Raw genomic sequence first — 23,997 nt, 5'->3', positions numbered from 1 at the left:
TTGTTACTTTGTGAGGGTGAAAAGGGTAACTATTGCATTGTTCTGTACACCTGAAACTAACAATAAATAAATAAATTTAAAAAAAAAAAAGAAAAAAAAAAAAAGAGTCATGACTGAAAAAAGTTTGAGGGTTGGCTTTCTTAAATTTCAGAGTCTTTTCTATTGAATTATGTGATTTAAAAAATATTTGTCCCAAGACCACATGAAAGAGTAACTTAAAAAGTAAATAACATTGTTAAGCTCATATGTAAGTATATGCACATCTACACAGCCACACATAAAATTTCATAGGAAATGGTCAGTATTCAGAAACCTTAAATGAAGAGGAAATATAGAAAGGATAACTAGAATTATAAAAGAATACTTTACATTTACATAAAATAAGAAAAATGATAACAACCTCTTTTCAGTGAAACTGAGAGACCAAGAAAACCAACACTACTTGAGATAGCTACTCTTATTATCCCCATTCTACAGATTAAAAATGTAAAATATAAACAATTGGTGAATTGGAGTAAAGAGTATATGGAGGTTCCTTATGTTATTATTGCAGCTTTTCTCTAAGTTTGAAATTATATAAAAATCAAAAGTTATAAGAAATTGACTCAAATAAGAATCATCAATGGATATTAAATCTAACTGGTGAAAGTTTGATTTTGAACACATAAAGTGTCTACCCACAATTGCTTTTTAGTTACAAAAGAAAAGTGTAATTATGTAGTGGAGAAAACAAACAGCATCTTAACCAACATATCAAAATTAACATCACCAAAAAGTGGCAAATGGACATCATGTGCCTCTAGGTGTGATATCCTGTGATGACCACATCACTTATATAGCTTTCCAGCCAAAATATCATAACCTAAATTTGATCATAAAGAAACAGCAGAAAAATAGAAATTGAGAAACATCACATAAAATAAATGGCAACTACATATCAAAAACATCAATGTCCTAAAAGACAAAGAAAAGCTTAGGAAAGAAGTACAGCTGAACCTTGAACAATGTGGAGAGGGTGAGGGGCACCAACCCACCTTTACCCCCCACCCCTCTCTCCCCCACCCTGTGCAGTTGAAAATGCGCATATAACTTTTGACTCTCAAAAACTTAACTAATAGTCTACTGTTGACCAACAGCTTTACTAGTAACACAGACAGTCAAATAACACATATTTTGTATGTTATATGTATTATATACCATATTCTTACAGTAAAGTAAGCTAGAGAAAAGATATGTTATTAAGACTATAATAAAGAAAATGTATTTACAATATTTATTGAAAAAAAATCTAAGTATAAGTGGACCCATATAGTTCAAATCCAAGGGTCAACTGTAATTCCTTACCTTGCTTAGAACATATAAATTGCCAGGTCTATAATAGGCATTGACGATATAAATATAAATAAGGCAAAGTCCTACTGCCAAGGTGAAAATGTCATAGTATACTATTTAATTATTCCCCTGAGACTCATAACTGAGAAACAAATATGATAGACATCAATATTTTAATTATATATGAAACAACATGCAATGGAGAATTTTTACTTAGCTAAACTATATTTGCTTCTATTTAAAATAAAATTCTGTCCTGTGTAGATCAGACATTTGCACATTAAAATACTAGGAATATAATGTTTTGTTATTACATATTAAAATTTAAATGAGGGTCAAACTGAAAGCTTTTCCTCTAAGATCAAGAATAAGACAAGGATGCCCACTCTCACTTTTATTCAACATAGTATTGGAGGTCTTAGGTAGAGTGATTATGCAAGAAAGAGAAATAAAAAGCATCCAAATAAAGGAAGAAGTAAAACTGTCACTGTTTGCAGATGACATGATATTACATACAGAAAACCCTAAAGACTCCACCAAAAAACTCGTGGACCTAAAAAACACATTCAGTAAAGTTGTAGGATACAAAATACATAAACATAAATCTATTGTGTTTCTATGAACTAATAACTAACAGAAAGAGAAAATAAAAACAATCTCATTTACGATTAGATCAAAAAAGAATAAAATGCATACAAATAAATTTAGCCAAGTAGGTAAAAGACCTATACACTGAAAACTATAAGACACTGATGAGGGCCGGCCAAGCGGCTTGTTGGTTAAGAGTTGGCTTGGGAGCCCAAGCTCTGAGCAGCAGGGCCGCTGGTTTGGATCCCACATGAGGGCCAGTGACACTGTGCCCTCTACAACTAAGATGGTGAACAACAGCTCAACTTGGAGCTGGGCTGCTGTGAGTCGCCAGCGCGGCACCGGCGTAGGCTGCAGTGGGGCTGCAGTGGGCTGCTGTAAGCTACCATGAGTGGCAGCAGCCTGCGTGCCCGCCGTGAGCAGCCGTCCAATGGCCGGCGACCAATCTGCCTCACCCGGGAAGAGCGCAATGATCACAATACCAACATGGGCCATTGAAACGCCATCCTCCACAACTAGACTGAAGAACAAAAGGACAGTAACTTGCCATCCCCCACTGCTGTTTCTTCCCCCAATTCCCCAATGAAATCTTAAAAAAAAAAAAAGACACTGATGAAAGAAATTGAAGAAGAGACAAATAAGTTGAAAGATATACTATGCTCATAGAAAACAAAAAGGAGCATCGTGAAAACGTCCATATTACCAAAAGCAATCTACAAATTCAGTGAAGTCCCTATCAAAATTTCAATGCTATTTTTCACAGAAGTAGAACAATCCTAAAATTTGTATGGAACCACAAGAGATCCCAAACAGCCAAAGCAATCTCAAGAAAGAACAAATCTGGAAGTCTCACACTTCCTAATTTCAAACTATACTACAAAGCTATAGTAACCAAAACAGTATGGTATTACAATAAAAATATACACCAAGATAAACTGAACAAACTAGAGTCCAGAAATAAACTCATGCATATATGGTCAATTACTTTATGACAGAGGAGCCAAGAAAATAGTTGGAGAAAAAATAGTCTCTTCAATAAATAGTCTCTTCAATAAATTTTTGTATTTGACACCAAAAGCAAAGGCAACAAAAGCAAAAATCAACAATTTGGATTACAGCAAACTAAAAAGGTTCTGTACAAGAAACTATCAACAAAACAAAATGACAACATACCAAATAAGAGAAAATATGTGCTTATCATATATCTGATAAGGGGTTAATATCCAAAATACATAAAGAACTCATATAACTCAATAGCACAGAAACAATCTGATTTGAAAATGGGAAGAAGATCTAATAGACATTTTATCAAAGAGACATACAGGTGGCTAACAAGTACATGAAAAGGTGTTCAACATCACTAATCATAAGGGAAATGCAAACCAAAACCACATTAAGATATCACCTCCCAATATTAGAATAGTTATTATCAAAATGACAAGGATAACAAGTATTGGCACAGATGTGGAGAAAAGGGAACCGTTGTATTCTGTTGGTGGGAATGTAAATTGGTGCAGCCACTCTCAAAAACAGTATGGAAGTTCCTCAAAAATGTAAAAATAGGACTACCATATGATCCAGCAGTTGCACTTCTGGGTATTTATCCAAAGGATAAAAACACTAACTTAAAAAGATATCTGTAGGGCAGCCGGTTGGCTCAGGTGGTTCGAGCGCGGGCTCATGACACCAAGGTTGCCGGTTCGATTCCCACATGGGCCAGTGAGCTGCACCCTCCACAACTAGATTGAAAACAACGATCTGACTTGGAGCTGATGGGTCCTGGAAAAACACAGTTACCCAATTAAGTTTTAAAAATATATATATCTGTACCCTATGTTCGTTGCAATATTATTTACACTAGCCAAGACATGGAAGCAAACTAAGCATCCATCAATGGATAAGTGGATAAAGAAAATGTGATATATATAATGGAATATTATTCAGCCACAAAAAAAAAAGAAGGAAATCTTGCCATTTGCGACGTCATGGATTGAGGGCATTATGCTAAGTGGAATAAGTCAGACAGAGAAAGACAAATTCAATATGATCTCACTTATATGTAGAATCGAAAGAAAGAAAGAAAGAAAGAAAGAAAGAAAGAAAGAAAGAAAGAAAGAAAGAAAGAAAGAAAGAAAGAAAGAGAAAGAAAGACAAAGAAAGAAAGAAAGAAAGAAAGAAAGAAAGAAAGAAAGAAAGAAAGAAAGAAAGAAAGAAAGAAAGAAAGAAAAAGAAAGGAGGGAGGGAGGGAGGGATACATAGAACTGGTGGTTGCTAGTAGTAGGGGGTGGGGAATAGATGGAATAGGTCAAAGGTACAAACTTGCAGTTATAAAATAAATAAGTCCTAGAGATACAGTGAACAGCACGGTGACTATAATACTACTGTATTGTATATTTGAAAGTTCCTAAGAGAGTAAATCTTAAAAGCTCTCATCATATGAAAAAAAAATTGTAACCATGTGTGGTGACAGATGTTAACTAGACTTATTTTGGTGATCACTTTGCAGTATATATAAATATTAAATCATGGGCCGGCCGAGTGGTGCAATGGTTAGGAGCTCGCTTGGGACACCGGAGGGCCCCGGTTTGGATCCCACATGTGAGGGCCAGTGACACTGCCCTCTACAGCTAAGATGCTGAACAACAGCTCCACCTAGAGCTGGGCTGCCGTGAGTCGCCGGCGACGGCAGAGGCTGCAGTCCCTGTGGCAGTGGGTTGCCATGGGCTGCCGTGTGTAGCCAGCAGCCAGCGTGAGCGGCCGTCCAGAAGCCAGTGACTGATCTGCCTCGCCCGGGAGGAGCGCAATGATGGTGCCAGCTTGGGCCAGTGAAGCAACGTCCTCCACAACTAGACTGAAGAAAAAAAAACGACAGCAACTTGTCTGTTCCCCTTCCCCCAATTCCCCAGCACTGTTCCCATCACCCCAATTCCCCAATAAAAAATAAAATTAAAAAATCTTTAAAAAAATTTTTAAAAAATATTAAATCATTGTTTTACACCTGAAATTAATATAATGTTATGTGTCAATTATATACAAACTTTTAAAAATGACACAACTACATGCTATATAGAAAAAAACACTTTGAATATAATGAGATAGGTAGTTTGAAGGTAAAATAATAAAGAGAGATATATCGTAAATGCTAATCAACACAAAGTAGGGAGGGCTAAAAAATTACCAAAGATAAAAGACATTAGATAACAATAAAAAGATCAATCCATCAATAAGACAAAGCAATGCTAAGTGTCCTAATGTATATGCACAAAACAACAAAGCTGCAAAATATGTGAAGCAAAAATTGATGGAACTAAAAAGTAGACAAATCCATAACTACAATTAGAGACGTCAACACCTTCTTCTCAACAATTTATAAAATAACTAAGACAGAAAATCAGCAAAGATATAGAAGAATTCAACATCATCATTACCAAAAGAATCTAACTGATATTTACAGAACACTTCACTCAAGAACAGAAAACACATTCTTTCCAAGCACCCACAGAACAATACCAAAATAGACCATATTCTGGTCCACAAAACAACACCTTAACAAATAAAAAAAAATTGAAATCATACAGAGTATGTTCTCTGACAATAATGGTACCAAACTAAAAATCAATAACAAAGAGATAAGAGAGAACTCTCCAAATGCTTGGAAACTAAACAACATACTTTCAAATAATCCATGAATCAAAAAGGAAGTCTCAAGGAAAACTGAAAAACACACTGAACTAATTGAAAATGAAAACACAGTGTATTAAAATTTGTAGGATACAGCTAAATCAATGCTGAGAAAAAAATTTAAAGCACCAAATGCTTAAATTTGAAAAGAGAAAAAATATCAAATCACTAATCCAAGAACCTCAAGAACCACAAGCAAAACAATTAACCTCAACCAACTGACACACCTTACACAAAAATTAACTGAACAGAGATCCTGGACATGAATAAAAATATAAAATATTTTATTAAAAAACAACTAAACAAGGAGTTCATAAATGATCTAGGGCAAGGGAAAGAGTTCTTAGGCTTGACGCCAAAAGCAAAATCCATAACAAGAAAAATTGATAAATTGGTTTTCACCAAAATGAAAATGTTTTGCTCTCCAAAAGCCCCTATTAAGAGGATGAGAAGTCAAGCTACAGATCAGGGAGAAATATTTTTAAACCACATATCTGCAGGTACTAGTATCTAAAACATATAAAGAATTCTCAAAACTCAACAGAAAAAAAAACAAATAATACAATTAGAAAATGTGCAGAAGACATGAAGAGACATGTCACTGAAGAGGATATAGAGATATCAAATACACACAAGAAAAAAATTTCAACATCATTAGTTATCTGGGAAATGCAAATTAAAACTATAATAAGATATCACTACATGCCTATCAGAACAGTTAAAATAAAAAACAGCGACAACTCCAAATGCTGGCAAGGATTTGGAGGACGTGCATCCCTTATGCATTGCTAATGGCAATGCAAAATGATACAACCACTCTGGGAAATGGTTTGGCAGTTTCTTATAAAACTAAACATACAACTACCATATAACCCAGGTATTACACTCCTCAGCATTAATCTAGAGAAGTAAAAATCTGTGCTCATGCAAAAACCTATACACAAATGTCTATAACAACTTTATTTGCAAATAGTCAAATACTGGAAACAACTCAGGTGTCTGTCAAAGGTTGAATGCTTAAGCAATCTCTTTGATATACATATCATGGAATACGACTTAGCAACAGAAGGAATTAATAACTGTTAATACATGTAACAACTAGAATGAATCTTTAAAGAATATGGTGAGTGAAAAAAAGTCAATCCCAGAACATTACATACTGTATGATTCCATTTACTTAACATTTCTTGAAATCATAGAAATTCTAGAAAATTATAAATGGAGAATAGATGAGTGGTTGTCTGAGGGACATGGGGTGGCCATAAAAGAAAGGTGGGTGTGGCTATAAAAGGGTAACATGTGACCCTCGTAGTGGAAATGTTTTGTACCCTGACTGTATCAATCTCAATGTCCTGGCTGTGATACTGGACTATAGTTATACAAGATGTTCCCATTGCGGAGAACTGGGCAAGGGTCCCTAGGATCTTTCTGTTGTATTTCTGACAATTGCATGTAAATCTAGAATCATCTCCAAAGGTGAATTCATTTAAAAGAGAAGGGGCAATGAAGAAGAGGAGAAAGACTAAGGAGTAAATAATTATGGAAAATTTGCTAAATTCATATTTACACCTCATTTTAGATATGTGATTGTGGCATTTAAAGCAAACCTACTCCTCTAAAAGGTCCTTGTAATTGTAGTTGGCTTTTCTGTACTTTTTTCCTAAAATTACACATTTAGCATGAAGCATGAGATAAGAACTTTCTCTAAATCTTTCACACAGGGGAAAAGGGCATTTTTCAATTCAATGTAATCTGCTTAATAAGATTAGCTTCCTTAAGCATTTCTCACTATAAACTTGTATCATCAAGAAAGCAATACCTTCTGGGAAAATCAATTTATGAATATATGAGGTCATACTTAGTATACCTTAATAATGGCATGTGTATATGTATGTGTATGTAATTAAATCTTTGTTTAAAATAATAGATTCAGAGTAATTTTACATCTGTCTAAAATACAGAATTTCCATTATTTCTATTATAACGTACGGAAATTTGTTTTTTTAGGCAATCTTTCTATAGAATTTGCCAAAAGGCATAAGACAACACCACCAATTTAGGAGTACATGTCATTGGAAACATTTTTTATTATATATACCAGTCAATAATAAGAACACAAGTGATACCTCAGGTTTTTACCTTTATTCTTTGGAAAATGCTGCAGAATGTGAAGAAGGTTCTTCACATAATCAAACTTATAATCAGCTCAAACAGGTTCATTAATCAAATCAGAAACTTTTAAACAGCTTGTCATTTGGAGGCCCTCCAGGAGATCCTAAATTTTATTTCTCATTTTTAAAATGGCAGTGCACAATTTACAAAGTTGCATTCTAAAAAAATCTAGTTGTTTGGAACTTAGGATAAATTTGCAAATTGAATTACATGATAAATGGCGATTAAATTACCAATTAATTTAATAGAAAGGATGCAAGTGGTTCCCTACTTTTGTCCTAACCAAAGGATTATCTAAAACTCAAAACATAATAAAGTTCCACCATAAATAAAAACAAATAATATCTTGGCATTACGACAAAACCTTGAATTTCCAGCATTTTATATATGTGGTTTTCTTAAATATTATATACAGCAAGTCCTTGAATAATTTTCTTTCACTCAATGTCGTTTCATTATAAGGTTGATAAGGAAAAAAAAATCAATTCCTCGCCAGGGCCACTGTGTGTGTGCGGAGTTTGCACATTCTTCCCATGTCTGCATGAGTTTTCTCTGAGTCCTCCAGCTTCCTCCCAAATCCCAAAGATGTGCACATTAGGTTAACTTGGCATGTCTAAACTGTCCCAGCATGAACGAGTGTGGGTGTGTGTGTGTGTGCCCTACGATAGAAGGGTGTCCTCTCCAGGGTTGGTTCCTGCCTTATGCCCTGAGCTGCTGGGATAGGCTCTGGCATCCTGTGACTCTGAATGGGAATAAGCATGTGGGAAAATAATTATCTGACTGCTTTTATCAAGCTTTCTTAAATGTTATGTATAGCTCACATTTATTTCAATGTTTAATATTAGAGGTGCTGTGAGTCTTTATTTAGAAGTTTGGTGATATTTTTGTAACCAAAAATATGCCATAGGAGCTAAACTCTTGTTTATATCAATTAGCCTGTAATACAATTGGTTTCATTATATGTTGTTTTGTTTACAGTATGTTTCCAAGAACCTATCAATGATATTAAGTAAGGACTTACTGTATACAGACATCAGCCCTAATGCAACAAGTATCCAGTTTGAGAAAAAGCCTGGTGTTTTCAGGATACTAATGATTCCTGTCTTTATGTAAATTCCATTAAGTTTATGAAACCTACACGTATCAGCACCATAAGACTTTTGTCCTAGTTTTCTATTCATTTCAAATAACTATGGCAAAATAATATAAAGACTGGCTTGTGCAAATGGAAAAATAAAAAGTTACCATTAAATTGAGATGGGAAAACTACAAGAACAGTTTCAAGAAGAATGATCCAAAGATCACTTTATTTTTAATGTTACATTTGAGCTGCTTATTAGATATCCAATGACATTATCAAATAGGCAGACCTAGGCTAGGGGAAAAAAAATTTATTCAAAATAGTATTGAAATCGTGATGCCTAGATGAGATTGCCAGGGAAGTACAAAAGAGAAAAGAACCAGGGACTGAGTTCTGGCACAATGCAAAATTTAGAGGTTGTGGAAATGAGAAGAAAATAGCAAATGTAACTAAAAGAAGCAGCCAGAAAGGAGAAGAGTATGGATCTAACTTTTATACCATCTTAGATGCTGGAGACATAAAAATGAGTAAACTCATAACCTTTGCCCCAAAAGTCTAGTAACAAAAACCAATGTACAAAACCAATTGTGATATAACATACCATCATATATGTAAAAAATTCTAAATAATCTGCAAGAAAACTACTAAAATCAATAGATGATTTAAGAAAAGTTATGGTACACAAGATTAATACGAAAAACCAACACTATTTCAATATACTAGAAACAAAACAACTGGCAAATATAAAAAATGCACCTTTATTTATAGTAGGAACCAAAATCATGCAAATATGTATGTCTTAGTCTGTTCAGGATGCTATAACTAAACGCCACAGGCTGCATGGCTGAATAATGACAAACATTTATTTCTCACAGTTCTGGAGGCTGGAAGTCTGAGATCAGGGTGCCAGCATGGTAAGGCAAGGGCACTCTTCCAGGTTGCAGACTTCTCCTTGTATCCTCACATGGCAGAGAGGGAGGGAAAGGGAGTGATGTTTGGCCTCTTTTATAAGGGCACTAATCCCATTCATGAGGGTTCTGCCCTCATGACCCAGGAACCTCCCAAAGACCCCACCTCCCATTACCATCACCTTGGAGGTTAGGCTTCAACCTGTGAATTTTGGAGAGACACAAACATTCAGTCTAACCTAGGGATAACTTTAACAAAATATGTGCAAATCCTGGTCATTGAAAAATGACAAACATTACTGGAAGAAAATAAAGAACATATCAATAAATGAAGAATACTGTTTATGAATTTAAAGGCATAATATTGTTAAGATGTTAGTTCTTCCAAAAGTGATTTACAGATTTGGAGCAATCTAAGTAGATTCCCACCAGACATTTTTTATAGAAACTGACAAGTTGATTCTAAAATTTAAATGGCAATGCAAATGACCTAAAAAAGCAAAAGCAATTTTTTTAAAAAGTTGGAGAAGCTACACCACCTAACTTCAAGATTTATATAAAGCTACAGCAATAAAGACAGTGTGGCATTGACAAAAGGATAGAAATAAAGGCCCATAAATTGACTCCTGCCAGGTAAAGGAGGCTGGAACTACCAGATATCTATATGCAAACAAAATGAACAACCATCCCTACCTAATACCAAACACAAAAAGGGACTCAAAAGGCATCACAGGCCTAAATGTAAGTGCTAACACCATCAAACTTCTAGACAAATGGGATAGGTAAAGATTTTAGATAGAACATTAAAAGCATGAACCATTTTAAAAAATTATAAATTGGACTTGATCAAAATTTAAAATTCTGTTCTTTAAAAGTCACCATTAACAAAAAGAAAAGGTAAGCCACAGACTGACAAAATAATCACAATACATATACCTGATAAAAGACTTGTATCCAAACTACATAGAATTCTTACCACTAAATAATAAGACGAAGAAATGTATACAAAACTGGGCAAAGATTTGAACAGATAGCTCACAAAAATACATACAAATGAGCAATAAACACATAAAATGATGCTGAACATCCTTATGTTTAATATCCTTACACCTATTAGAATTGATGCTGAACATCCTTATGTTTAATATCCTTACACCTATTAGAATAGCTAAAATTTAAAAGACGCAAATACCAAGTGCAGGACAGGATGCAAAGAAATTGCTGGTAAATAGAAAATCATTTGGCAGTTTCTTATGAAGTTAAAAATATAAGTACCCTACAACCCTGTCAAAACATCCCTAAGTATTATCCAAGAGAAATTAAAATATATATCCATACAAAGGTGTGTATATGAATTTTAACAAATTTATTCAAAACAGCCCAGACCTAGAAGTAGCCCAAATATTCATCAGCATATTGTGAGTATGGCATATCCATATGATAGAATACTACCCTGCAATAAAAAAGAATAATACATGCAACAACATGGATGAACCTCAAAATCATGTTCAGTGAAAGAAGCCCGACAGAAAAATCATTCCATTTTCACAAAATCCTAGAAAATGCAATCTATATTGACAGACAGCAGGTCAGTGGTTCCCTGGGCCAGGATTAGGGGAGCAAGGGCTGCCGAGGGGTGTGAGGACACTTCTGAGGGTGATGAGAATGCTCTGTATCTTGATTATGGGAGTGATCTCATGGGTATACAGCTATCAGAATTCATCAAACTGTACAATTTCAAAGGATACAGATTACATTGTGTAAATTATAATTTAAAAACATTTTTTTAAAGATACCGTCTACTAAAGGCTGTAACAAAAGAATGCACGCATCGACACAATGGGGGAACATTTTCCGCTGCCTAAACACCTGCTTTGCCATAGTCACCGGCAAGAACAGAAGGCAATAAGCCTCCACGAACCAAGCCACGCAACTATTGTATTTGCCTCGTAGAGAAAGAATCCTCTATACTGTGACACGTATAAGTACACAAAGACAACGTCAGATCTCAGAAATGATCATGATACATTATGGCACCCATACTACATAGATGTAATATGTATCACATCTATGCAATATGTATCACATAATATGTATTACATGTATCACACAGATGCAATTAGGTAACCTTCTTGAATCAATATTGGAGTTATCCTGCATCCAGGTAACCGCATGCCTGCACAAAGCATACTGTACAAATCACGCTGCACCACACTACCCATTAGTCAATCTCCAGAGGACATCAAAAATCCCAAAATGACTGAACATTCAATGCCCTTCTTTAAAGTTGGTACTATACCAATCATAAGAAGTACAAATGCTTAATTACAAATATCACAATTTGGATACTTCCTAACTTATACCCCTAAGTTTAGATGCCACAGAAGTCAACCTAGTCTCACTACAAGGGTGGCATGGAACTTAATTATACTCCTTGACCCACAAACTTGGCCCAAATACCTCATCCCGGTCTCCATATCCAAGTTGTAAGGTGTTGAGGGAAAGCATCAATGAAAATCCTTCAATCTATCTGCCACCCCTGCATACCAAGAATACATGAAGATAATAGTACAAGTTTGAGGACTCTGAAATGTAATTCAACTAATGCTCTCACAATTGGCAACACTCTGAAAAAGTACATCAGCATTATTTAGCAAGTGCACATCTTTGAATACTATGACATAATAAGAGTAATTTTGCTAACAGCACAGTTCTTTGGCATTAGTAAAATGTTTATTTAATTTGTTAATGGTTCTGGTTTTAGCCAATTATTTATGAAGCAGAGAATACATTTCTGTTTCAAATAAGATTGATTAAGGGTCTCTTAGATCTGAAGCTCTTGAAATTGATTGCTGCATCAATAGCTAATGATGTCACCTATTTTTCCTGGAGAATTTCTGTTTCAAGCTGAAGCAATTATCTCTATATTCCTACTTTTAAAGAGGAAAAATGTAAATGAATCTAATACGCCAGACAAACTCAAGAGTCTTGAAATAGATGAACTACCAAAGGCTTAATTAAAGTACAACCAAAATGAAAACATACACAAAAAACTAGGAAATAGAAAATATACTGCATACCCTCCTTTCTTTACTGTTCTTTTCTCCAATAAATACAAATATCTCTCTTTACAAAAATACGCAATTGACTGAACTTCAAATAGCACAATTTGTAAAGTGGTTATTGTGCATTTATTTATTCAACAACTATCCACTGAGAACCCACTATCACCCAAGGGCCATTAAAGTAGTGAAAATACAGTAGTAAACAAAACAGACAAAAAATCCTGCCCTTGCGGAGCTTATAGTTTAATAATAGAGATATACAATAAAAACTAAATAAAATACATAGCAGGCCTGATAATAAATGTTATGGAGAAAAATGAAGTAAGAAAGTACCAGAGGTGAGGGCACTTTTCATTATGATAATCAGGGCAAAACTCACTGATCAATGTGACATTAGAACAAAGAGCTGAAGAGGAGAAGGGAGCCAGCCGTAGGACGGTCCAGGAGTAGACCTTTTGAGGTAAAGAGATCAGGGGCATCCAAACTGAACCACGAAGACGATGTTAAGAGGTGAAGGTCAAGAAGGCAGTGGACCGAGACGGATTATAGATCATGTAGGGCCTTAAAGACAGTTGTAAGAACTCTGACTTGTATTGTAAGCAACATAGAAAGCCTTTGGTGGATTTGGAGCAGAGGAGGGATATAATAAGATTTAATAATTAAAAGAACCACATTTAGCGCTTCTAATCTGGTAATAGAAGGAAGTGGTTTAATTACATTATCTTCCTTGCAAATAAAAATTATAACCTCTAGACAAATATTTTAAAAACAGTCATTTGAAGGCATAGGCGAATGACTAAATTCTCCAGGCAGGGAATTGACTCCTAAAAGAAGGGACCCCACACAAGGTGAGAGATTCACATTTACATGACTTTTCCCAATCCACAACATGGGATGGCTGAAACTCAAACAGAAAGCCTCAGATTTGGCTTAAGGGGTCAGCAATCCTGTTCCCAGATATTCACCCAAGGGAAATAAAAACATATGTCCACAAAAAGACTTGTACACAAATGTTCACAGCAGTTTTATAATAGCCAAAAACTGGAAACAACACAAATGTCAATCAACAAGAGTATGAAGAAGTAAATTGTGATATCTGCATACAATGGACTACTACTCAGAAACAAAAGAGTTACTGATACAAGGAACATAAATAAGGCCAAAAAAAAACATGCTGAGAGACATTAGCCAGACAGATTTATCTGAGTTCATTTATATTAAGACCAAGAACAGACAAAACCAATCTATGGTGATGGAAAGTGAGGATGAAGGTGGAGGAAATTGAAACTGGGCACTTTCCAGATATGAAAAGTTTCTCCTTTGTTATAGATAATTATTATTAATTAAATGAGTGTATATTCTGAAACTCATCAAACTGAACACTTAAAATTTCTGCATTTACTGCAGGTAAGTTGTATTTCAATAAAAATAGTACATAAATATAGCAGTGTTTAAACCTCAAAAGCATTTATATTCAGTTAATTCCAGCACATGAAAAAACTGTCTTTTACTTAGTTCATAATATGCTTATAATTAAAGTAACAAAAGATGCAGAAATTTGAGTGTATGTGGATATAATTACAATAAAAGGCCTTTCCTATGAATGCAGAAGATAATGTTAAGATGCATTTAAAACTTGAAGAAGCACTCAGATAAGTAGTCATAGTTATATATTGTATTTCAAGATTTAGCTGCAGGAAGTCCACTTTTTCTGTCATCTTTATACTAAGCCGTTCACTCATCCTTAGAATTCAAAAAAAAAAAAAAAAGAAACAAGACATAAAAGAAACAAATAAAGCAAAAGAGCACAATAAGTTTTTGGGGTTTTTTTAAAGATTTTATTGGGAAATTGGGGGAGGGGAACAGCATTGGGGAATCGGGGAAGGCAAATAGACAAGTTGCTGTCCTTTTGTTCTTCAGTCTAGTTGCGGAGGACTTCGCTTCACTGGCCCATGTTGATATTGTGATCATTGCACTGTTCCTGGCTGAGGCAGTCGCTCGCTGGCCATTGGACGGCCACTCATGGGCGGCTCACAGCAGCTCACACCAGCTGCCGGACGCTCACGCCAGCTGCCAGCCACTCATGGTAGCTTCACGGCAGTCCACTGGAGCCCCACTGCAGCCTACACCGTTGCCGGCGACTCACAGCAGCCCAGCTCCAGGTTGAGCTGTTGTTCACTGTCTTAGCTGTAGAGGGCAGTGTCACTGGCCCTCATGTGGAATCCGAACCGGAGCCCTGCTGCTCAGAGCTGGCGCTCCCAAGCTAACTCTTAACCAACGCGTCACCCGGTCAGCCCACCTCTAGTGTATTCTTTACTTTAGTTATTGTGTTCTTCATTTCTTACTGGTTCTTTTTTATGTTTTCTATATCCATTTTTATGTTTCCTATTTCTTTGTTGAAGTTCTCATTAAGATCACTGAGCATCCTTATAACCAGTATTTCGAACAAGTATCTAGTAGATTGCTTGTCTCCATTTTGTTTAGTTCTTTTTCTAGAGCTTTGCTCTGTTTTTTTCACATGGGACGTGTTTGTCTCCCCATTTTGGTTACCTCTCTATATTTGTTTCTGTGTAGTGGTAGAGCTGCTATATCTCCCAGTCTTAGTAAAGTGGCCTGATGTAGTGGGTGTCTGGTAGGGCTCAGTAGTGCAGTCTCCCTGGTCAGTTGGGTGCTCCAGGTGTCCCTTGTGTGGGTTATGTGTGCCCTCCTGTTGTAGTTGAGCCTTAGCTGCCATTTGCACATCAATGGGAGGAATTGACCCTCAGGCTGATTGGTTGTGAGAACTGGCCATTACTACGGTGGAGAAGCAGTTGTACAGGGACTGACACTATGGAGCAGGATTTTTAGCAGACCTCTGGGGCCTGCAGAGTCTGCTCTTTTGGGATGTTATTCTCAGAGGCGGCCAGGTGGCATTCCGGTGTGGTGTGAAGCTGACCACCAGGTATGCTGGCCCTGGGGCCTCCTGGGAGGGGCCCCACTACAGGCCAAGTTCAGCTGCAGCCTGTGCCCTGCCTAGGGCTACATGGAATGAGCCACAAAGCAATCTGCACATGGCTGAGCTTGGAGGTGCCTGGGAGAGACTAAGCTGCAAACCAAGGTTGGCTACCACTAGTGGCAGGCTTGGGGCTGCTTAGCAAGCGGTACCGGGCACACTGAGGCCAAATGTTGCTTATTTGGGGTATGTGAACCTTTGAGAGATTTTAAGAAGGTCTGAAGCATGAGCTAAGACAGGCTATTTCCATGGAAAATCCAGTAGAAGTGGCTTGGGTCAGACTGCAAGTTTGGTGGGGCAAAGTCTCAGGGAATCACCAGGGCAGGGTAATGAAATGGTGTCAGCCAGGTTGATAGAGACTTACATATGGTGCCCATCTAAGTCTGCATGCTTGGAGGGAGGATGGCTCAACAAAGGAATAACGCCTTCTGCTAACACTTCTGTCTGGAAGAAAGCTGCCCCTCCAGCCCTCGTCCTGCAGCCAGACAATTCAGTTCCTCCCTGTATGTCCCTGGCACCTTTTGAGCAGCTGCCCCAGTGCTGGAGCTCTGAGGAAGTGAGTCCATTAGCAAGTAAGTCTGTGTGCAGGCCCTTTAAGAGGAACACCTGGGACTCCCAGAGCCCTCCATCTCATTCAGCCACAATCTATGCTGGTTCTCACAGCCAAATGTTGTGGGGATGTCTCTTCCTGGCACTGGAACCCTGGATTGGGGAGCTTGGTGTGGGGCTCGGACCTCTATCTCCTCAGACGGGACCTCCGCATCCAAGAAATCCCTCCTGATTTTTATCTGCCACACATGGGTGTGGGTCCAGCTCTCAGACACAGATGAAGACAAGTTAATGGTTGGCAGTTTTGACAGTAATGAGGAGTTGTATGAATTTTATGATGAATAAAACTTGAGTTCAATAACTTTATGTAATACATTTTTTTCCCCTTTTGCCAGTCTCAAGGTGTCTTCTTCTGTATGCCCTTAGTTGTAGGACTTCTGTTCAGCTAGACTTCAGGCGATTCTCAATGATGGTTGTTCAGTAGTTTAATTGTAATTTTGATGCAGTTGTGAGAGGAGGCAAGCATAGTGTTTACCTATTCTGCCATCTTGACCAGAAATCTAAAGGGATATTTTTTTAAGAATGTTATAGGAACATTATTATCATAGGAACATTGGCTATCCATTATTAAATGTTGGTTCTCAAGAATGTATGAGAAGATATGATGAAATTTCACTACATAGGGAAATAAGGAGATATTATAAAACGATTTGCCAAGTAATTAGTAAAGTTAAGAACACTCGTTAACAGGAGAAAAATCACATTAAACACATTTTAAACATTCAAAACATATATAACTGTCAAATTTATATTTAAAAACTCTCTAACAAACGTATAAATGCATTTAAAGAAAACAAGTCAGTGCATGTAGTCTTTAAAGAGTAGGTCACTCAGAATGCTTAAAATATGCCTTACATAACATATGGGTTATATTTCTCATAATCATTTCTGGTACTGAGAAATAGAGTTAGCTTGGAAATGTAAAATTATTTTTCAAAAATATTACATAAAAAGTATAAAATTATTTTCCTAAGATCTCAGAGAAAATATATATATGTCAATAATATTTGATATGTAAGTGTGCACAATTAATTTAGTAGAAATATATGTAAAGAAACTCTAAACAGAATTTCATGAGTAAAATTTAACATAGTATTCAAGTTCTGTCTGAAAGGGGATTCATAATTTAATAAATGTCATACTCATGCAAGCATTATAACAAAAATCAAATAGAAAACCCTTTTAGAAGGACACTGCTGACATAGTCAACACTGATAAAAGAGAAAAGAATACAAATTCTAATAAGTAGTAATGACATTTCAGTCTCAAGTCTCTTAAGAGGTTAAGATAAAGTATATTTTAAAATGTGAGTTTGGATAAAATTTTAAAAGCCCTTTAATCATATCCTGCAAAAGCTATCACTAAGATTAATTTTTCAATCTGCTTCTTATTAGATCTAAACAACAAAAAATGAAAAGAGGTGTTTTTAAAAATTGAATTAAAAATAAGCACTTGATTTTTAACTTATTTTTCAATTGCATCTGACTCTGAATTTAGAATTATTATCCACAGATGTTGCAAGCACCACCCAGACAGTTCACGTGAGCCCCTAAATTTCCATAAAACAACAGTCATTGCAAATATACCTTTTGTCTATTATATAGAAAATCACTGCCATATATTTTGATACAATTTAAATGACATGATCTATGTTCACACATGGCTATTTTAGTTACCATGTGTATCCTAAATACCGTATTTCCCCATGTATAAGATGCACCCTTTTTCGAAAAATTTGGGATCTAAAAACTGGGTGGGTCTTATACAGTGGTTGTAGATTTCAAATGCCATAGATTTCCCGCTGAGGACGAGGCAATATATGAAGACAGTGATTCGTCATCAGACACAGGTGAGGACAAGCTAATGGTTGGGAGTTTTGACAGTGATGAGGAGTTGTATGAATTTTATGATGAATAAAACTTGAGTTCAATAACTTTATGTAATACATTTTTTTTCAAAATTTTGGGCCCCGAAATTAAGGTGCGTCTTATACATGGGAGCATCTTACACATGGGGGGAAATACAGCAGTTACCTGGGTAAAAGGAAGATAACATGAGAGCTGATAGAGGTAGTATGATATAAAAAGAACAAGGCTGAAGAGAAAGATTTTATTCCCATCTCCACTTCACCATGACCACTGGGTTAACAGGATAAAGTTATACTTTCTAAAGTTTTATTTCCTTTCTTTTCAAAGATATGAAACATACATACACATAACTACGTAAATCACCCTTCAAAATGCCTGACAAAAGATTTTGCAGGTAACATCTAGGTAGTAGCATAATATAATGGCTTAAAAGTTTGACTACTTGTGTCAAATCCCAACTCTGCCACTTATTTAGCTGCATGACCATGGGCCAATTATTTAATCCCTCTAAGCCTCAATTTTATTTTAAAAATAAACTGGAGCTATTACTGATTTTTATGAGATATAAAGCACTTAGTAGAATAGTTGGTCAACAATAAACACACAAGAAATGTTTGCTATTATTATATTATCTTAATTAAGCATTAATGTATTAGCTATCCTCTGATATATGCAGAATTGACAAAAAATAATTCCCAACATTCTCATGGGGCCAATGTGCAATTAATCATGTTCTTCCAACTTCTTTTTTGCATATTTTATATGACATCTGATTAAACCACTTCTTAAACAAAAGTTAATGTAATGCAACATAGTATGGGGAAGAAGTATGACTTTAAAAAAAGAATGAAACAATCATCCAGAAGATATTGAAAAATGACTTACTATTGGGAGAAGAAAAATAAATATTTTTAAACTGTACAAGTATATAGTACATGCATAAATGCAAGAAAAATGGACTCTAAAATAGAAGAAAATTATAAATTAGGAACAGGCAAATATTAAAAGGCAAGTGGAGTTTTGGGGGTTTATTTAGGTTTTTTTGTTTGTTTGTTTTTTTAAATAGAGATGGTTGAAAGAAGAAAGAATTTCATGGACACATAATGGAAAACTTAAAATCTGTACAGGATGTAGGGAAAAGTAGAAATTGAAGTGAAAAATGAAGCAGTAATGTGAAGGATTCTTGAGAGCTTTCAGAATGCAGGGTTAAAAATAAAAAGAAAAGGACAGTGATGAAAACAATAAATGGGCATTTTCTAAAAACATACAGCTAACATCCTACTTAATGATGACAGACTGCTTTCTCTCTAAAACTGGGAACAAGGCAGGATGTTTCCAATTTACCACTCCTAGTCAATATAATATTAGAAGTCCTAGCTGGTGCAATAAAGCAAGAAAAACAAATAAAAGATGAAAAGACTTGAAAGAAATAAAACTGTCCCTATTCATGGACAACATGACTGTCTACAAAGAAAATAATAATAACAAGGAATCCACAAAAAAATGCTATAACTGATTAATGGGTTTACCAAAGTCATAGAATACAAGATCAATATACCAAAATCAATTGTGTTTCTATATACTAGCAATAAACAATTAGAAACCAACATTTTAAAAATAGTACTATTTACAACAACTCCAAAACAAACTAAATACTTAGGTATAAATCTAACAAAATATGCACAGGATCTGTAAGAATGAAAAACTCTGACTTAAAAATCAAAGAGGACATAAATAAATGGAAAGGTATACTCAATACTGTTAAGAAGTTATTTCTCTACAAAGTGATCTATAAATTAAACATGATCTCAATTAAAATCCCAGCAAGATTTTTTATAGATATAGAAAAGCTGGTTTTCAAACTTATATGAATAGGCAAAAAAATAAATAAATAAATAATAATAATAGCAATAATAACCCAGAATAACAAAAACAATGATGAGCAAGAAAAAAGCAGACTCATACTACCTGATTTTCAGATTTAACTACAAAGCTTACACAGCTATGGTAATTAAGGCAGTGTGATATTGGCATAAAGATAGACAAATAGATCAATGGAACCAAATAGCGAGTCCAAAAAAAGACCCACACAAGTATATCAAATGATTTTGACAAAGGGGCAAAGACAATTCAGTGATGTTATCAACGAATGATGTTATCAACAAATTATGCTGGGACAAATGAGCATCCATATGCAGAATAAAAGAGCTTTGACCTGCATGTTATGCTTTATACAAAATTACCTCAAAATGACTCTTAGACCTACTGTAAAACATAAACCTGTAAAACACTTAGAAAGAAACAAAAGAGAAAATCTTTATGATATTATACTAGGCTACAAATTCTTAGATCCAAAACCAAAGCAGGATCAATAAAAGAAAAAAAAACAACTGATAAATCTAACTTCATCAAAATTAAAAGCTTTTGCTCTGCAAAACACTGTTAAGAAAATGAAAAGAAAAGCAACAGACTAGGAGAAAACATGTACAAATCACATATCTGACAAAGGAGTTATACCTAGATTATATAAAGAACTTATAAAACTCAACAGATAGAAAACAAACACCATCCACACATTGTTAACAACCCCCACCTCCCCAAAAAAATCCCATGTATTTGTATATGCTGGTATTTATACCTGTAATTGTCCCTTATATTACTATAATGGGACTTTTATCTGTCATATTGTACAAATAAAGTTAGGCAAAAGATATGTACAGACACTTCTCCAAAGAAGATATATGAATGGCAAGTAAGCACATAAAAAGATCATCAATATAATTTGTTATTAGGGAAACGCAAATAAAAAACAAGATACCACTACAAACCTAATAGAATGGCTTGAATGAAACAACTGACAATACCAATTTCTAACAAGGATTTGGATCTACTGGAAATCACATACAATGCTGGTGAAATGTAAAATAATACCAATCCTTCACAAATTCTTCAGAAAATAGAAAAGGAGTGGGGGAACACTTTACAGCTCATTTTAGAAGGCCAGTGTTACCCTGGTACCACCAAAGACATCACAAGAAAACTACAGACCTATATCCCTCATCAATATAGATGGAAAAATGTTTACCAAATTATTAGCAAATCAAATATGGAAACACATAAAAAGGATTATACACTACGACCAACTTAGATTTAACCAAGGAATACAAAGTTGGTGGAAAATCTGAAAATCAATTACGTAATACAACACATTAACAGAAAAGGGGGAAAAATCCATATGGTTATCTTAACCTCCATTAAGAGTGACTAAACGTAACTCTTTAAGGTAACTAAAGAGCTTTGCAACATAGTTGTTACTTTACATTTTTCCCAACGTGTTTATTTTGTTCACTATTTATTACACAACAAATATTGGCTACCTATTGTATGCAAGGCATTCTGCTAGGCACTAATACAGACATACAAAAACAAGTAATTATGTGATTCAGTAAAATTACAGTAAGTCTTATACATAGATACCCAGTTAAAAAAAATAACCAACTCTGTTCAAGGGTTGGTGGGAAGAGGAAGACTGTCTCATTCCTATCCTTAAAACTGTATTTCACAAGTATTACAGAGGCATATTTTAAACTGTAAATTAAAATGAAATCGCACCATGGTAGCAAATATGTATGGAAATAATTTTATAGGAATGTTGTATTATATACTTTGTTTTGCCTGACACTATCTCTTTAGAGAATATTATACCTAAAAAACTCTTCAGGTATAATAATCTATGCCATACATTACTGAAAAACTGCATTGGTATAATATATCCTATACCTTGTGGGGAGCGAGACTCCTCTGCCTGAATTTTTCAACCGTTTCTTGACCCATAGAAGACCACGCGCTGACAAATGCTTCTGCTTTGTCTTGTCTAAGATGAATATTCTCTAACTGCTGCTGCAAAGCTGCTGGCTTCACGTTATGATATACTGCCTATTAAAGAGAAAAAAAAATTACATAGAGACCTTGATCTATAATCAAACACAAAATTATTTTTAAATGATTTAAATCAAAAGAATATTTTATATTTCTATTGCAGCAGAAATTTTTTATTATTTTACAAATAATATACCATTCCAAGGATTAAAACATTTAAGATTAAATGGCCTAAATTATTTGGGCCAAACTTTTTCAGTTTGGCCTGTGGTTTAAGTAATCTTAAATCCACTTAACAGAAAAACTTCTTTGCTCTAGCCACATAAATGGCACCCTAATTAAAATTTCATTTCCTTATATTGGGTTGTTGGAAAAGTCATGACATATTTTTTCTGTTTTTCATTGCAAAAATGCATCATGACTTTTCCGACAGCCCAATAGCACTTAATTATTTCAAAGAAGTATACAACAGTTTTATTTCTCAACCAACAAAATTTTTCCAAGAAGCACTTTCTGAAAACTACCTACTATCTACCAACTTCCTAGGTAATATATAACAAAAATTTGTAAAAATTTTAACAGTGATATCTGTTTTATTTTTTACATTATTCTGGAACAATATTCCCATAAACTCTATGCTGTTCTGTCCTATTCGATTATCCTTTTCTTCTATGAAGGCCCACTGAGGTTAGTCATCTTTATGACCTATAATCCGTACTAGAAGCCTGGCAGCTTATCATTTTATTAATTATAGTATCTGTTCACTAGAATGATCATGAAGTTACAGTGCTATTTAAAATTGTATTTCACAAGTATTCAATCAACAGGAACTTATTGAGCATCTATTTTATTTTTTATTTTATTTTTTTTAAGCTGAGCCATCCTGCCATCTGTTGGCAGCTCAGTGGCTGCTCAGCTCGGGCTGGACTCGAACCGCTGTTGCTCAGAGCTCAAACTCTTGAGCGAGCTCTTAACCAACTGAGCCTCTCGGCCGGCCCTTTGAGCATCTATTTTACACCCAGCAAAGTGCTACATTTATAAAAGATGCACATACACAAAAAGTTCCTGGCCTCTGGTGAAGAAGACATAACTGACACCTATGAAATAAATAAAGACTAACAATGTGCTCTACTGTGATGAGCCAAGGATAAAAGGAATCCAAATAAGAGGAAGACTGCAAGTACAGGTAGGGGTCAAGGCTGCAGTGGGAGAAGATGTGACTTAAGATTCGGGAACTTATACAATAAACTGAATTGTGATGAAAACAAGGGATGCAGAAGGGCAGCTCAGTAGAAAGAAACAATATGACAAAAAGTCCTTTGACAACTACTGCTTTTCTAAATGTTTTATTTATTGTTTTGGTCAAATAAATCCCCCAAAATCATTTATTAAAATTTTTAAATAAAGTGTTCATTTTTCCAAATTATTATGCCAAGTAACAATGAATTAAAATCTTTTATAACTGTCTCAAGTGTATAAAGTCTTGATTCATGTTGCCAAATACTTTACTCACACTATTCAACATTAAGATTGTTTCATAGAATGCAATGCCATGGGGGAAAAAATGTACATTCAAATATTTTTTTTACTGCATTAAAATATTTGATTAAAATACATTCATAGCTTCTATGTGAATACTTTTTAAAAAATAAAATGTTATAGGTACCGTATTTGCCAGCATATAAGACGATTTTTTGGCCCTGAAAAATATGCCTCCAAGTGGGGGGTCGTCTTATATGCCAGGTACACTTCAGATAGACTGCCCATAGTGCTTGCCCCGTGCCATAGTGGCCTCCCGATGCCCGCCCACTTCATTCCACAT

At 35.1% G+C, this 23,997-nt stretch overlaps 1 protein-coding gene across 1 annotated transcript in view; it reads right to left on the bottom strand.

Moving 5' to 3' along the window:
- COMMD10 (COMM domain containing 10) overlaps positions 1 to 23,997 on the bottom strand; it is a 174,097-nt gene that overhangs the window by 139,073 nt on the left and 11,027 nt on the right. The window contains exon 4 of the mRNA XM_019651240.1: positions 22,077 to 22,232. Within this exon, the coding sequence (XP_019506785.1) occupies positions 22,077 to 22,232 (156 nt within the window). The remainder of the gene's footprint in view (positions 1 to 22,076; positions 22,233 to 23,997) is intronic.

The sequence above is a fragment of the Hipposideros armiger genome, unplaced genomic scaffold (genome assembly GCF_001890085.2).
Source record: "Hipposideros armiger isolate ML-2016 unplaced genomic scaffold, ASM189008v1 scaffold_156, whole genome shotgun sequence".
NCBI classification, from domain to species: Eukaryota; Metazoa; Chordata; class Mammalia; order Chiroptera; family Hipposideridae; genus Hipposideros; species Hipposideros armiger.
This window is presented reverse-complemented; position numbering and strand designations above follow the sequence as displayed.